The sequence below is a fragment of the Patagioenas fasciata genome, chromosome 2 (assembly GCF_037038585.1).
Source record: "Patagioenas fasciata isolate bPatFas1 chromosome 2, bPatFas1.hap1, whole genome shotgun sequence".
NCBI lineage: Eukaryota > Metazoa > Chordata > Aves > Columbiformes > Columbidae > Patagioenas > Patagioenas fasciata.
The window spans coordinates 131,719,941-131,737,515 of NC_092521.1; the positions used below are offsets into that span (position 1 = coordinate 131,719,941).

General features: G+C 38.4%; 1 protein-coding gene across 1 annotated transcript in view; it reads left to right on the forward strand.

The window, feature by feature from the left end:
- The window catches only part of RFTN1 (raftlin, lipid raft linker 1), a 98,445-nt gene that overhangs the window by 25,349 nt on the left and 55,521 nt on the right, over window positions 1-17,575 (forward strand). The window contains exon 3 of the mRNA XM_065831869.2: window positions 15,385-15,571. Coding sequence (XP_065687941.1) covers window positions 15,385-15,571 — 187 coding nt within the window. The remainder of the gene's footprint in view (window positions 1-15,384; window positions 15,572-17,575) is intronic.

The window sequence follows — 17,575 nt, forward strand, 5'->3', positions numbered from 1 at the left end:
TGCTTTTTTGTTTTGTTTTGATTTTGTTGTTTATTTACTAAGGAATGCTCAGCTCAGATGCAGCATCTGTCTTTCCCTGCAGTCCTTCTTCCACACGATTTTTCCAGCTGGGTTGAATGCCTTGATGAAGCCTTTCAAATGAGCAAATAGATAAAATTGTACATATTCTGTGGGATTATTTTCATTGTTCTTCACCACGTGTTCACTGAATAAAATACTTCATAATTGTAAGACTTTATTGTCAAGCTGCACTTTTGCACCTTGCACTACTTGTTGGCTTTCTTGTTTGTGTAGTTTTTTTGTTATAGTAAATTTGGGGGAAAAATTGGTCTCCCATCAACAGATACTTCCAGTGAACCCTTCCAGAACCATTGGTGGAAACTTGGGACTATTTTATAAGTGATATTTCATTATTAGCCAGTATCAGGTCTGGCCCTTGTTGACCTAAAAGGGTGTAGAAATGGTTTTCTGTTTTGCATAATATGCTTGGGAATGGGGAGAAGCAGAAGTGTCTTGAACGTGGGCTGTCATATGATTAGAAGTTAGAGCCACATGAGGCTGCTTGTGACCTCTCTTTGGGTTGCATTATTAGGAGCAGTGAGAAAACACTATTTGCCAAGGCACAGAGGCGCGGGGCTTCACACGCTTTTCATGGGTTTGCTCCAGAGGTATTGCCCGTGCCAGCGGTGGCTGACGAGAATAACAGTGAACAGTTCTGTTGTTGTGTGCTGGTTTTGAATACATATCCTCATCATCCACCACTGTGCCACCTATAAAGTTGATTTTATATTCCTTGAAAAGGGAACTACGAAATAGACTTTTTTGCTTCTGTATTTTATTATTTAATCAGAAAGAACATGCATTTATGAAACTAATTTTTTGATGTCACAAACCTGAAAGGGATCCTGTCCAGGGGATAAGGAAAGGCTTAGATCTTAAGATTGTCTGCATAATGCTTTTTAATTACCACCTTCCTACCATGAAGGAATTCTGTCCCTGTTGGACAGGACATCTGTTACAGCTTTATTGCATATACCTACTACTTTGGGATTAGATTATAATAACTTCATTAACTCATTCTGTGACAGCTTTGAAGGTAAGGTGTCTCTGCTTCTTGCCTTTTAATTTCTGATAAATGTTGTAGATGCAGCACTTTTTCTGTCAGAACTACACTGAGAAATAAAGGTAAAATAATGTCTTCTCATAAATATTTGTAGAAATACTCTACTGGTTTTGCAAACAAAATTGCAACAACAACCATCTTATTGCAAAATAAAAATTAAAAAAAAAAAATTAGTCATTCCATTCTAATGATGGTTGAATTTGTGGCCATTTTCCCATGACCCATATTAAACAATATATTTGCATGCTATCAGAATTACTGTGTGGGAATTCTTCACTGGAAAACAGAAACTGGCCACATTTTTCTGAAAGTGAGGGAGTAGGAGTTCAAATTCTAAAGAGTGACAGGAAAACTTGCTCTAAGCAAAAAAAGCAGGGTTTTTTGCCAAGAAAAACTTTTTTCTTTAGTAAATCCATCACCCATGCTCTAGCAGACTTGCTTAAAAAAACAAAACAGTACTTTTGGGAAGTGCTTTGTTAACTTCTAACAGCCTTTTCCACTACTCTCTGGCTTTCTATCAAGCGTTCCTGCCAAGTCGAAGTGATGTGGTGTGTTTGGCAATGACATACTTCTTTTAGGTGCCAGTGGTGAACTATTGCTTGCTAGTCGTCTGCAATATTCTGTGAAAGCCTTATCACTGTTAAATACACTGTTAGAGGTGTTGTAGAAGGCAATATCTCATAGTACCTTTTGCAGGATTTTCTTTTCAGGTCCTTATTTTTGTAGGATTTTTTTTTTTTCTAGAGGGTTTGAACGTTGGTAGTGAGATGGGTTTTTCTGTTTTGTTTCTGAGCCGGTTTCCTAGGGAAACGAGAGTTAAAAAAGGCTCACAGTCTGTCTGTCTCGTTCCTCCAAATAATTATAACCGGACGATTTCAGACCAATTTGCTAGAAATTTTTGAAGGCGATTAGGCTGCTCCTAATTTGGTGAGAGCTGGCGGTTGGGTAGGAGACAGAGACCCGCATTGCTCAGGGAAAGGTGAGGAGAATTAAGCCACGCACCCTCTCCTTGGTGACAGCTCACTGGCCAGTGAGCTCCTGCATTGCTCCAGCCGAGCCACAGAATCGCTGTGTCTCGTCAGCTTGAGGAATCCAAAGGGTGGGAAGGAAAGAGAAGAAGGGAAATTTGAGGCTGTGGCAGCAGTGAGGTTGGAGAACAAAAGCCTCATCAGTGGGGAATCACTCTTCACTAGCTATGCTAATGGAAAAAAAACTTGAGTAGGAATTTGTATAATAGCACTATATATAGTGATAGAGGTAGCAAAAAGTCAGCAAAAAGTGGTTTATGTAGTACTGATTTTTATCAGATCTTTAACCACCTTTGTGTACCAATGGAGGTGGCAAATGCAATAATACATTGACTGTAAAGCAGGTCCTCTGCGGTAGAGCTTTAACTCTCCTGTATCTCATTTCTGAAGGACATAATTGCCCAGTTCTTTGCAAACTAACTGATGCATTTGGTGGTTCTAGCATTATATCTTCCAGAATTAGTTTTAGTTTATGTGGTCATTCTAAAAATCATAGATGGGGTAATACATGGCTCTTCCACAACTCAAATGAATCTGGAACCACTGGAGAAGTTGCTTGGTAGGGATTCCTGCCACCCAGTATTTTCATACATTCCCATGCAAATCTTTGCACTTGTATCATTGGAGAGAGGGTTTCCTGTGACAATTTTAAACTATGAGGATTTGGATCACAAGATCTTTGTCTTCAGTCCTGTTTTGCAGCGAATATCAGAAAAGCTTTAGTTCCAAACTGATCACTCCCTTCAATACTGTGGGGTAGATGTAAGTACAGCTCAATGGTGACATTGAGAGCAAATCTTGAGTGATATGAGTTCTGCTGTGACAGTAAAATTTAAATCCTGCTTGTGTACAGACATGGACTTTTCATGTGGAATTCACACACCCAAACAGAGGTATTCTTACAATTTGCAGTGATGGGAAAATATTCCTGTTATCAATACAGCAGAACAAAAAGTAGAAGTATGGGGCAGGAGAGCTGAGAGGGATGGTAAATATAATACTTTCTGGAGAATGTTTTGCATTTGGTTTTTCATTGCATTTCCCCAAGCAGGCCAAACATTTGTAAACCAAGACAGATCTAATTTACTTTGTATTCCTTTTTAAAATTTGGAGTTTTCTTGGAAAGTTGGGTGGAGTCAGACGGATCAGTTTTGGTTCTGTTTATAATCCAACAGCTGTTGTGTGTTCTGGGTCTTGTATAAGTGCCCATGGAAGTGTTTGTCTTAGGATCACTGCAGGGTAATGTGTTTAAAAAAAAAAATCCAAACTCATTATATCTCCCTTTTCTCTGACTTAATTTACCTGTCACTGAATATCTCCCGTTTATATTGAATTTCGTCATGTAGCATTATTCTCTTACCCAGCTTTGTTTTCCAAACAGAACTAAACCTGGAGCCAAAATCTAATTGCGAATATACCTTCAAGTAACACTGCTTAGTTATACAATCCATGTTACATTTTTGGCTGCTTTAACATTTGTTTAGTTTTGCCAGTAAAGCTGAAAACAATTTAACAGACATTTATGAAAAATTACAGCGTTTCCCAAATAGGGGAATTGGATTTAAAGGAGCACTGAAATAACACTGAAAAGTTACACTTCGTTATCTTCCAAATGAAAAACACACATAATTTGGAAATGTCTTCTCTTTATCTAAAAAGTAGAATATGTCAAGACAGGAAAAAGATAAAAAGGTGAAAGTCACTATGATACTTTGCTTATTCTAATCTAAAATATTAAGTGTTTAGTATGTATCGCTGCTTTTTTAAGAAAAGTTATTGGTTGATGCAGTCAAGAAATGAGAACATTTGAAATAGAGTAATATATGGACTTCAGTGACAGGATTGGAAAAAAATCCATTTCTAGCTTTTAAAAAAATCGAACAAACTTGGCGCACATTATCATCCTAAATAAGATTTTACAAGAAAGATTGAAAACACCTATTGCGACAGAAGGGGAAAATGCATGTGAAACACCATGGATTTAAAGTGAAAAGAAACAGAAACCAGCAGGTAACATTTGAATAAAACCTTCAAGCATTTATAAAACTGTGTGTCCTTTTCTGTATATACACTGCAAAGTGCTATGTATGAAATATATACAGGCATGACCTACCAAGAAGATTTTAGCTTCGCTGGAGACTACCAGTTCTCTGTTGCACAGGTTGGCTTGGGGAATAAGAGCAATCTTGATAAATCCAAACCTTTCTTCCTGAGATTATTAGATACGTTAGTGAATTTTTGTGTTGAAGGCTGGATCTATGAAATGCAAACTTTTAAGTGTTCCTTCTAATTTCCATTTATTTCTCCTGATGTATACTTACGATATGCAGCAATTATCTTGTGAATTGAGCAAATAAACCCCTTTATTGTAATACTTTGGCAATTTAATCTTCTTGTTTGTCTGAGCTGCACTGAGTCTTTGATTTTAATCATGGTTTTCAGTGTATCATGAAAAATGTACATCAGATCATAGTGCACGTATTCACCCACAGTTACTACTGTTGACTTCTTTTTCCTCCCTTTTCCTTAAAAGTTTTGAAATCCTCTTCATGTTTTTCAGTTTGGAAACTAGACTTCAGTCAGATTTATATAATACTTATTAACTATCTTGTGAATATGGAAAAAATCCTAATATAATGCCTGCAACCTACTTTGTTCGTCTGTGCTTGATTAAGAATAAAACCAGTAATCTTAAGGTCGTTCACAGTTGGTTTGGATGGAAATGTGTAGAATGATGATGTATGAACCTTTCTGCTTTTTAACTCCTTGAAGAGTCAGCACATGCAGTGTTTTATTGACAATAGGATATAACGATTTGGAAAGCTTAGAAATACTCCAAATGAAGTTTCAGAGGAGATTTTTATTATCTAGCAAAGTATACCATGAAATGAATAAATTCTGTATAATTTGGAACTTATTAAAGTAGGCAGTTTTTTGTACTCTTCTGAGGATATTATCTGTGCTTTTTAAAGTACCCTTACTGCACTCCAAGTTAGCTTATTGTAAAATTTGCAAAGAACCCAGTGTGGCTTCTTTGTTATATTCTGCAGTTGTAAAATCTGAAATGAAAATTTGGCAGAAATATGGGAAGAACATCAAGGTGAAGGATAAAACAGAAAGGAGCATAGGAAAGGGAAGAGGAATTGATTATGCTAGGAAGAAAAGACATGTAAGTATTAAAAAGTATGAGAGGGAGAGAATGAGAAGATTCTGGAGGCTGCTTGCTGGGTTAACTGGGAAACTTGCTGGTGTTCCTGCTAAGAAGAATGGCGAGCACATTAGCTGGAGAGGGGTCAAAGCAAAAAAGGTGCATCAACCCTCCAAATTTCATGATGCTGCCAACTTCTGCAATATCAGAACGTCTCTTCATTAAGTGTTATTTGTTGTTGTTGTTGTCATTGTGTTTTGTTGGTTGGTTTTTGTTTTGTTTTTTCCTTTTCTTTCTCCTTGAGTAGCTCTTCTTTCCCTCCTTTTTAAATTATTTGATTTCTGGCTACTTGCTGTGAGAGGACAGAACTTGCTGCACCACTGGTAGAAGTGATTCAAAGTCCAATTTCACTTGTTCTTAAGCTGTTGAAATGAAGGGCATCCCGTGTTTGACTTTGGCAGCAAAGTATTGCTGTCAGGAGATTAACTTGGTGTCTGAAGGCTTTAGGGCAGGGAACCAGTACTTCTTCTGAGGTTAGAAATAGGTGTGAATTAATATGCTGGCTTTTCCTGTAGTTCAGAATTAACCCCTTCTCTCCTCTGTAATTCAATGTAATAGTCGCCTTTTGGAGCTTACACAGATAACAATTCTGTATGAATAAAATATTGCAACTTTGAACACTTTTTCCTGTTGGTTAGACATAATTAGAGTTTTCTTGGATTTGTGAAATGTAAATTATCTGTCTTTGTTGTCTGTGTTTGTTCTGCATCAATTTAGGAAGTAGAACCAAGTAGGAGGGAGGGACAAAAAAGTATCATTTAAAAAAATTGCTCAAGTACAGAAGGGATAGGATTTGATTCTTTTTTCTGTGCACAGTTTAAATGAGAAGTCCCTCCCCTTTTCACCTTCTTTTATTTTGCTTTTTGCACTGTCATTAACCCCTCTTGCATCTAGTAGGTGATCTTAATTTTGCCCATTTTGCATAGTTCTGCTCACAAGCTAATATATAATATGTAAACTGTGAGTCATTTAAGAAGTGCTTGTCAATTTATTTAGGTAACTAAACTTGTGCTTAGCGGTTGTTTTTCGACTTAGTGGAGGTGATATCCCAGGTGTTCCTTTTTTCTGAAACACCAAAAATAAAACCAACCAATGTATAATCGCGTCATGTTTGTGGCAAATGTACTCAGTTCTTAAGATATTTATCTTATGCTTGCAAGTTACAGAAATGGAACTTTGAGTGGACAACAAAGAAGATAACTCACAATGAGACAACACAATTAGATTCTCTAATTGCATTGCATCTTTGAGTTATCTTAGTACTTTCTTGATTTGACTGATGCATGTATCTACTATCGCCTTAAGGAAAGAAAAGGATGTTGGTGTGTGTCTGTGTGTGTGTACATATACACATAGGCAAAAATACATGTATACACACATATATATACACTTATCCATATACCACACTTCTATATACACATATTTATATGCATATGTACTTTGAAAGTGTGTAAATGTGGTTTCACAGTCTTTGGTTTTCCTCTTTCTACCTTCTTAAGATACATTGCTTTGCTTTTGAATATTTTTAAGTTCCATTATTACATTTTCACTAAAAGTAAACACTAGAAGCTTATTGAACAGTCATCCTTCATTAAAAGTCCGGATTTCTCTGGCATATTCATTTTTTCTTTCTTTGATGGGGGCACTTACTGTATTTGCCTTGAAAATTGAAAGAAAAACCATGGAGAATGTCATTTAGCATAACCAAAAAAGTAATGTGCTATATTAACAGCCAGTGTCTTGCCTCTGCTGACAGCGTGAATGGTAATGGACCTCGAGTGTCTGTCTCTTCTTTGACATTCAGGGACCTCTATACATACCTCATGGAAGCTCTGTTAGAAAGGAAAAGAGACTACGATACAGCTTATATACTTTTTCTCCAAAAACTTTAGCTTTTAACTCATCAAATTCCAGCATTAGTGTGCTCCAGGTACTTAAGGCTGTGTTATAGTGTCAGAAACACCATATATAATCTGTCACGTTAGTCATACTCGTTTAGCGTTTCAGTCTGGTAGGTTTTATCTCAGAAATAATTATTTGGCATTCCTTACAGGACTCGCCAGAAATCTGTTTACTGCTTTGTGTTCTCTAAGTTACATTATTAGTGGTTTTACTGTTATTTTCATTGGAAACGCTCTGATTGTCTTATACATTTTCATTGGAACTGCTCTGATTCTCTTAGGCATTTTTATTGTTGTTGACAAGAAACTATTTGTGGGTTGAACGAGGAAAGAATAGTTAGAGTTAAACAAGAGTAACGTGACTGCATTGCTTTGCCATGCAAACAATGTGTGCTGCGTAAAACAGATTTCCTTAGTGTTTGTAACAAAAATTTGCAATAGATGCCTTTATGTTTTTTAGTTTGAGACCGACACTGGCTGGATATAACCATATTCTACCAGGATTGGTCAATAAGTGTTTTAATAATATTCAAGTAACAGTTTGCGTTCTGTTCTCCAGAGTAACGCATTGGCCTTACCGAGCCTTAATAGTTGGAAAGGGTGATGATCTGGATTCCTTCAGCTGTTCCAAACCAACTGCTAAATAAGTCAGTGAGAAGTGACTAAATTTTTTTTTCTTATTTATAGTACAGAGGGAGGATCTTTTCAAGTCTCTGCTTCCTTGTTAGACAAATGCCAACACTTCCCAATAGATTTTCATTCTGCACCTTCCTCCAGGTCAATTCTGATGTTCACCCACCTCTCTGCAAGGTGCTGGGGTTTCATTCAGCCCTCAGGGCCTACACAGATAAACCTGAGGACTTTGGCAAACCAAAAAGAGACCTGACAGGAAGGTTCTTCATTTAGCAGAAACCAGCTGCTCGGAGTGGTGCTGGTTTGTGTGTGTATACTAATTGCTGTGAGTGTGCACCTTCTGTCACTGCAGTTGTGCCTTCCAACAAGAAATCACAGTTCCAGTAATGCAGGTAGTTCAAAAGTTTCAACTGGAGTGGAAGTTCACAGAACCACTGAAAAAATGCTGCTTTTGTAACATAAAACATTAATGCATTTCTTTTATTTAAATGTCTGACCATTATCAGAATGAAAAAACTTTGCTGCATTTGACACATTCCTACAAAATATTTTAGTGTAGGTGAAACTGCATCTTCTGGTGGTGAACTTTCTAGTTAAAATTTTTGACTGGCTCTAATGCAAAGACAATGTTTTGCTCTACTAGAACTTAATCTGCTGTAGATTTGATTTCTTTAAATTAAATTAAAGTTGCTGGAAAGGAATTAATATTAAATTAAGGAACAGCAATCCTCATACTAAGCAGAGGGAGTGTGCTTGCTTTGGTATTCTACAAAATGATCAAGGCTGTTATAAACAGTCATAAACATGCTCTGGAAGTGCCCTGTGTGAAAGCATGGGAAGATTTATGCGTTTGCTCACACATGTGCCCAGTGATATTACTCTCTTCCCACATTATTGTCTCCATTCGTTGTTGCTATTTAGTTTCCTGCCAGCAGACATGCAATTACGACCACCGGGGTGGGATGCATGAGGCACAACAGAGCAGGCTAATGCCGTTTTCCACGAGGTGGTCACTAAAGGTGGGAGGTAAATAGCCAGATCTATTATAAGGCCCTGCAGGATGTCAGTGGGTGGTGTTGGAGTAGTGGCTGCATTACCATACGACCATAATTTTGCTTGTACCTTTTTTTCATCTTGCATGCTCATTGCTAGATCCGTTAAGGATCATAGGTGCTAACATCTGGCCACTATCCAGGTCCTTTAAGGTGGTCTCTTACGTACCCTGCAGAGTGATGGAGGGAGACTGAGGTGCTTTAGAAGGACAGCAGTAAAAAATTCATGCTGGGTAATGAGCTCCGAGGAAGTAATGAGTAGGAGTGACCAAGTGTGTAGTGTGCTTGAATATTTGCTTCTCTCTAGCTCGCAGGCACAACCTTGTTCAGAGGTGCCCACCTGCCTTTGAGCCTGCGCTGGGGGGAGGGAGCTGCGCTGTGGTTGCCCTTGCAGCCTTTCTGTCAGACAATCATAATGTCCTGAGTTGGAAGGGACCCACAAGGATCATCGAGTCCAACTCCTCTCCTTGCATATGACAACCTCAAAATTCACACCATGTGTCTAAGGGTGTTGTGCAGTCTCTTCTTGAACACTGTCAGGCTTGGGGCCGTGACACCTCCCTGGGGAGCCTGTTCCAGTGCTCCACCACCCTCTGGGTGAAGAACCTTTTCCTAATGTCCAACCTAACCCTCCCCTGGCACATTTTCCTGCCATTCCCTTGGGTTCTGTCATTGATCCCTAAAGAGAAGAGTTCGGCACCTACCCTTCCTCTGCCCCCTGTGAAGAAGCTTTAGACCACAATGAGGTATCCTCTTGTTCTCCTCCAGGCTGAACAAACCGAGTGACTTTAGCTGCTCCTCATACGGCTTCCCCTCCAAGCCCTTCACCAACTTTGTGGCCTCTTAGGAGGGTTCCATAAGCCCTGAGCTCTCCTGACAGGGAGACGTGAGGACATTATCCTTCCCGTGAGGAGCTGCAGCTTTGCAGAAGGGCCTGCAAGGTTTGTGGTGCTGGGAGGAGGGGGAGCATGAGTGATGCCATACCTCTGGCTCTGGGTGCCTGGAATGGAAATGGCCCACAGGAACACACACAGGCCTGGGCACAGCCTTATCCTGCGCTTTGAGAAAGAAAACAGTTACAACTGTATTTTGTGAAGGGTCTGAGACTGCTGATGAGTGCTAGTCCTGGTCAAATAGTATTGCGCTTGTGACTACCACGGAACTGAGCTACTCCGTCACTTAATAGTCTGGGTCTGGTGAATTTGTGGTCTTCCTTATTTTTTTGTTTCAGATCTATTATATATCGTATTTTGGGCATGTATTGGTGCAAAGTGCTTTCTTCTGTTCCCGGTATAGACAGAGCATGTACGTTCTACATGCATACCAATTTGATCTTTCATTGTTTTGATGCAAAGGAAAAATACTTATTTAATGTTTCATCATAAATTGAGGAACATTAGTTTGAAAATACAGCTGAACATGAAAAGTGTAAAAAGAAACAGAAACTACTTAAAAGGAGTCCAAGATTTTTGTGGAATATTTTAATGTGTAATGTGAACTCTCATTAAGGGCTACGACAGCATTAAAACCTAATCAGGAAAACATGTTAAAAAATGAAGCCCATAAAATACCAATGTTTAATTTGTTTTGTTTCAATAAGCAAACTAAATAAACACCTAACACAGCATAATAGAAATTTAGAGTAGAACAGTGTGTTTGTCCTTTTAAATAAAGTATTATACTGAGGGTAAGCACCAAGAAGCTAAGACCTAAATTGGACCCTGAATTTGACCATTTCAGTAAAGAGAAATTAAATAAATGCCATTTTAGCATTTAACATTTTATTTGTGCTGGAGCAGAGCTATCATTCAAGTAGAAAGAAATTAAAAACCAATAAAGTTTGTTTTAGCTTTGTCATAAATGTCACTAGCAGGAAGGGAAAACTGCTGCTTATCAAATAGAGTTGAAAGCATCTGATTCTGTTGAGTATTTACATTATGTAAAGATGTGGTGGATGATTGTCTTTATTGAGCGTGGTCTAATAGATGAATCTATGCTTTATTTTATAAAGCGTAATATATCTTTCTTATTTAAAAGTGTTGGGTTGTAGCATCCCAAAGGTATCTGTTGTTTTAATCTATTATTGTTGTTTAATCTATTGTTTTAATGTAGAAAAAATAGCCTGTTTGTTGTAGACAGTTGCTGTAACTGTCTTTTCTCTTAATCGGGATACATCTACCTTTTTAGCATGGACCATAGCACAAATGTCAGAGGTTGTATGAGGTGCTTCAGTTTGAAGCTAGTTGGTGGCTGTTTGATCTCTGTGGTTGCAGCCCCAGATGATCCATCAGGAGAGACCGAGGGATCCCTTAACACAGAAGGAGGAACCGGTTCTCAACACCTGTGTCCCCAGCCATGTTTCTCAGCCTGCCCTCATTCCCTCAGGATACCAGTGGCAGACCGCACCTCCTTCCTCTGTTTCCCATAAATTGCTTTTTGGAGCTGCAGAGATGACTCCTTCAAATATACATGACTCAACCTGTAGAATTTTATGTCAAGTCAATCCTTTTATTGATTTTTTTGGTAACAAGATGGGGACAGTGTGAGTGTTTGGCCAGGTTTTTCCATTAGCAACAAGGAAAGCACAAGTCCCTAGACTCAGGAAAGTCACCTTATGGATGTCAGTTGTGTAACACAAACTTTCTTTTCTTTTGGAAGGATGTCTAAACTGTGGTTTTCTGTATGCATCTGAGCATTGCTGAAAGTGTTTTCAGCTTCAATTATCAGTCAGGCAACAAACTAATTTGCCTGGTAATCTGTTCCAAAAGCAGCCAGCACTTCTATTTCCACTTTCAGCCTTTGCAAAATTGAAAAACACAGCATCTGTCATTTACAAGTTTCCTACACACTCATCCAGATGTAGACAGAATAAACAAAGGAATCTTTTGAGGTCAGGTTATGAAGTGCAACAATAAATAAGGAAACGTGGAGCAGAATATAAAACATAGAGCTAACTGCATTTCAGGAGCAATATGGTGGCTGCTAAAAGGATTCGGCTTTATCTTTTGGCAAAATACAGGCTTATAATAAGCACCGGGATTATACAGGATTTTGTTTGAATTGTCATTTGCCTCTTTACACAAGTCGCTGTTGTACACAATTTTGGTTTTCCTTTTTCTTTTGAAAGTGGCATGATTAGAATTTTCTTTAACAACCAAAACGAAAGTTTTAATGGATTTTATTGGAGGTTGTGTAAAGTTTTCTGAAAATATTAGCATCTTCCTAAGGTAAAGTAAGGAAAGACTAGATCAACAACATGTTTTATAAATGGGCAATTTCAAGTAGGTTGAACCTACAGGTATGCACCTTAGAGGAATTAGCTGAAGAAATAGTTGAGATCTTATAATTTAAGTTTGAAGACTGTTGAAGGGTAAATGACTCTCCAGGAAGGTGTGATAATCCTTTTTCAATCTACTTTTAAAGTGAACTGCATCATTGTTAGTCTAACCTGGAGCTCAGAAGGATACTGGAACAAATAACTTACCTGTAAAATATCCAGAGGATGATGAGCAGCAGGGATTTCTGGGGAGGAATCTGCATCACACAAACCTGTCTGTGTTTGGGAGAGTAACATGAACGCACCACACAGGTCTGTAGACTTCAGAAACTCGTGTAGACCTTTTGGGCAACAGAAACTGTCCTTTCTGAAGGATCTCTACTCCAAGGAGAAATTACTAGTAGTTCAGCATCAAATGAAAAAGATGTATTGACTGTATTATTCTGTCTGGAGTCTGTTAAAATTCACCCTTTTCATTAACTATTCCAGCAAGACACTGCTGAACATGTTTATTGAGGTTTGCCAATCTGAGAGGTGCCATTCGCACTGTGGAGGTCAGAATCCAGAATGGCCCTTGAAAAGTGAAAGAAAAAAACCCTAAAACACAGTAAGGCCACGGACATTTGGCCACTGTTGGTTGCGGGGAAAAGAATTTCATTTTTTTCCCCACATGATGACATGGGATATATAATAAGCATGAAGGAGCTTTTCTGTTGTGCAAAGCAGTGGTGGGGCTTGTGCTGGATCACTATGGTGAGGCATAGGTGCTATACTTGAAGAAAACCAGAGGACCAATTGAAGACAATCAGGAAAGAACCATAAAAAATTAGTTAGAAAACACAAGGGAAGAAGAAACATTGAAAGGACAGAGTTTGTAGAATCTAAAAAAAAGTGAAATTAAGGCATGATGGCTAGTAGGAATTGTAAAATGCTAATGCAGAAAATAATTATTGAGCGAGGAAGTAGCAGTCTTGAATTTCAGAGCGGAAAATTTCAGTCATGTGCTAGGAAAAGGTTTTGAATAGTAATAATAGAGAAGTACTGAAACATGACTTCTGGGGCTTGTGGAATCTCCATTACGAAAGTTTTTAAGAGAAGATGAAAAAGACTCTGAGAATTAGCTAAACTAGAACTGATCCTGCCTCTAGGTGATAGTATGGACTAGCTGGATGATCCCTCGCATCTCTGTTTTCTATTACCTTTCTATTTTAATCAGCGAGTGTACATCCCAAAGCTCCAATTACATGCATTTTCACACTTTCCCCTTGTGTTTGGCTTGAAGGAGGAAGCAGTGACTCTCCCATGTTAATGACTAGACTTTCTGCAAGTTTTGCCCAGGCATCCTCAGAATAATCCAGATACTTGGTTCATATGCAAGGCAGGCATTAGTTTTCATAGATGAGTGTTACAAATGGAAGCACCATTACCAGAATTAACATTACTGAATAGTGTTTAGTCGTTCCATTGTTTGGTACAACAATAAATATAGTTGAATAGAAGAACCCTCATTTAGAAATGTATTCTGGCTTTCAAATTCTTTTAATTAGTTAGATTATTTGCAGCGTAGTCTCTGAGCCACAAGAGGTAAAAAGCAGTTCTGACATCTGGGTTTCTTTCCCCATTTGGATCCGAGTAGAGTCCAGTAAGTAACAGTTGGTTTTATTACTTATTATGCGTTATTCATTGTGGCATCTCTTTTTATGACTCTGAAGTGATTTGTATGCCATTTTAGAAGGTAGAGCCCTAATGTCTGTCAATGTACATGTTGCTTGGATTTCTCATTTTATTTGCAAAAGTAAAAAAATTCTACATCTTACAGTTCTTGGTCAAAAAGTTCCATTATCCTTTTCTGGAACATGGTCTTATTTGACGAAAATAATACCAAGCACAGCTATGCCATTATTATTTAAATTATTCCTCTTTATTATTGGTTTTGAATATTTATTAGTTTTTTGATAACCTCTTTCATTATTCATAAAGGGTAGCCACACAGTTTGATGAAAAAAAGCGGTACAATGAAACCTTATTTTGCATAGCTGGCGTCTTTCATACAGACTGTTCTCCGGTGCTTGCTTTGGTTTTTACCAAAGGCCTGCAAGGTGCTGGGAACCTCTGTGGTGTTTCTTGCAACATCCTCTCCCTGCTGCTTTCAGTGGGAGGGGAAACCACCCAGCACCTCAGCACCCTGTATGTTCTGGCATAGTTGGGGATGAAATAATAAATAGCTCCCAATAGAGATGGCAATGAGGAGGCAAAGGTCAGGGAAGAAAGATGCCTTTTCAAATAAGATATGAAAAACATATGAAGAATTACTGGCGCAGAGAAAGAGAATGGAAGGTTGTTTTAGGTGATTTATGGGATTTTCTTTTGAAGCCCACTAGACTCCAAGGAAATAGGGGCAATTGCTGTACTGACCACAGTGTCTGTGTGGATGCTTCACAAAAAGGCAGAAAACCCCACATCGAGCAGATTGAGGAAGGATTATTTTCATGTGCTAGGTCTCATCCTCATCTCTAATGCATATAGGTTTGTTTAAATCCTGAGGTATAAGGTTTAGTGTCTGTTCTAAAAGGTTTCTCATCACTACAGGTATGCATTAGTCTTAGGGTTCTTGTTTTCAATATACATACGAAGTACCCTTCAGAAGTATTGGTAAATATTTGGTCTCAACAGCGTTTATCATCAGTGATCTTAGTCTGATAATGCAGCTTTTGTGCAGATGGATGCTTCTCTTTGTTGCTTTCAAATTTAAAATGTTCTACCTTCATTGACTATCCCCTTGCTATCATTTTATATTTTTGACTCATGGCTTGCTCTCCTTAACTTGCATTACTACGACAAGAACTAAAACTTAGAATATCTTTTGACAAACTACCTTGTTTTTGTTAAAACCTCCGCTGCTTCTCTCCCAGAGTGTGTAATAAATTTGGCATTTTAACATGTCTGACTTCTTCTTTAATTGCACCAGTCTCTTGTGTGATACAAGTCCTTTGCCAAGACAGACTGCTTAAAATCGGAAATACAAAATGGGCCTCAGGAAAGGTCAATTTTTGTGTTAATTTTATAGATCAGTGTGAAGCTTGCTTGACACTGAAGAGCCTGGATTTTAAAAAACATGATAGTCTGCTGTAGGATTATTGACCAATTTCTTTTTGTTTCCAGCTGAGTTGCCAGGATCATCAGCAATCAAGCTCTCCTCCTTGCATGATCTTCCAGCTCAGCTGCAAGAATTGTACCAGCAGGGCTTCGTCTTGGCTGCTGTCCACCCTTTCGTGCAACCAACTGATGAAAAAGAGAAAACTCCCCAGGAACAAATCTTCAGGGCTGTGCTTATCAAGAAAACAGAAAGGTAAAGCACTTCCAGTGAACTGGGATAAAAATAGACAATGTGATTTCCTGCTGAGTTTTGACCTACATCAGGAAATTATAGCAGAGTTTACTGTGCAAGACTTGGTTTGTTTTTTTTTTTTTTTTTTTCTTTTGTGGGCTTGAATAGGCTTAACATGTTCTTCATGTTTATAATTCATCTGCAGTTTGGCGGATAACTCGGAGAATAACGAGTTGAAATACGCTCTGCATTTTGGGACGTGTTGTCATGAGAGGCAAACAAACAAACCCTATGCCTGACAATTTGTGAGGATAGTCCCGTTGGTACCCTTTAAGAATTTATTAGATTAAATTAAGAGGGAAGAAGTGTTTGCTTAGAAAAGGCATATTTTGTGTTTAGATGGTTACAATTAATGCAATTAATTTGAGAACTGTAGTACTAATGCATACTTCTTATATTTATCTGTAGAGTTTATGCTCTTCTTTCCTCTGAACAATACCAGTTATTTTAATTTTTAAATCAGTGCAAAATCTTTAAATAAAAAGACGACTCTCCTGCTTTGTTCGCTCTCTTAAAATGTATTAAGAATGTTTTACGTAATAATAAGTCTGAAGATGAATAAACAAACAGAAATACTGTTCTTCTGTGTTTTAATATGATTAAAAAAATGGTAAAATGCACTCTTAAGTAGTCCAGATGGAAATTAAAATGTGAATAATAATAAAACACATAGTTATGATTTTTAGTGATTTAAATGATTCAAAACATAATGTAACATTACCTGACTGCCCTCAACTCTGCAGCTACCTCTGCTGTTGCAGTCATTTTGTGCGGTTTTCCTACATTAGTTGCATTCCTCAGTCTGCCCCTTTTTGCAGTGACCTGTACTGAAACCTGGGCGATAATCAGACCTCTGTTTGCCAATCCTGTGCCCTCTCTTTGTGCTTATGCTTGAAAGAAAGGATGTTTTAGATAGATACCTCTTTAAAACTAAAGTAAACCCACCATTCAGTTTGCTACAGGTTGGTAATCAGTCGGTAGCAATTATGATGGGAGTCGAAGTTCAGTCTGTGACCTAAGGAGAAGTTTTGCATTTCATTTGTGGCATTAGGTGTCGCAGGCAATTTTAGCTTTGAAAAGAACTTTCAATTTACCTTGACTTAATTTTACTTCTCGTAGTATAGAACTTCCTGTGGCCTTCCTGATATTATTGTTTAAAGTGTTTCCAGTTTTATGGTCAAAACACGAAATGTCTGACTGAACGGTGGCCTTCTTGAGTAATATTGGGTTGAATTTGCCTGATTTTTGGGCAAGCTTGTTTTCCCTGCCTACAGAATACTCTGCTGCAAATAATCCAGGTATTTACATTCATGAGTTTGCAATGCTAAGTGCATGCTTAAGCACTTCTGCTGGATTTGGGTCCAAGGGTTCAGCATCTTCCAGGACTGAGCTGTGAAGACGGGGGGAAAGCAGCATCCTTCTCAGCAGAGAGACAGGGTCTTCAAGCCAGAGCGCTCAGTGTGTCGCTGCTGCTTCGTACCGTATCCAGTAGTTTACATCTGTGCAGAGTGATTGTGAAAGAGCACAAAATCTTAATTGTCTGCTCACTCACTTGGATGCCAGTGTTTCACACACTTTAGACAGCTGTAAATGACTGTACAAAATTGAAGACAGTAGAGAGTCTTGAACCAATTATATTTCCTTTTACATTCACACTCCATTTCTTTCCATTCCCTTATCTGTCATTTCTCACTGCCTGGAGAAGCGGAAGAGACTTGGTGCAGCGGGGAAAAAACAGACAAGTACCAGCAAGGGAAATGACATCAGTTTGGTGTTTCATGTAGTTTAAATGTTCCCGAGTTTGCCTGAGAGGATGGGAGAAGCTGCTTCCACAGTGTGTGGGTGCAATGAACATTTGCACTGCCAAACCCGGCGAAGAGAGACGAGTGTTGCACAGATTTCAGGTGACCTTGGCCTGCATGGAGACCAGCTGTGTGTGAATTCCACTAGCAGCTTGGGGAGGAT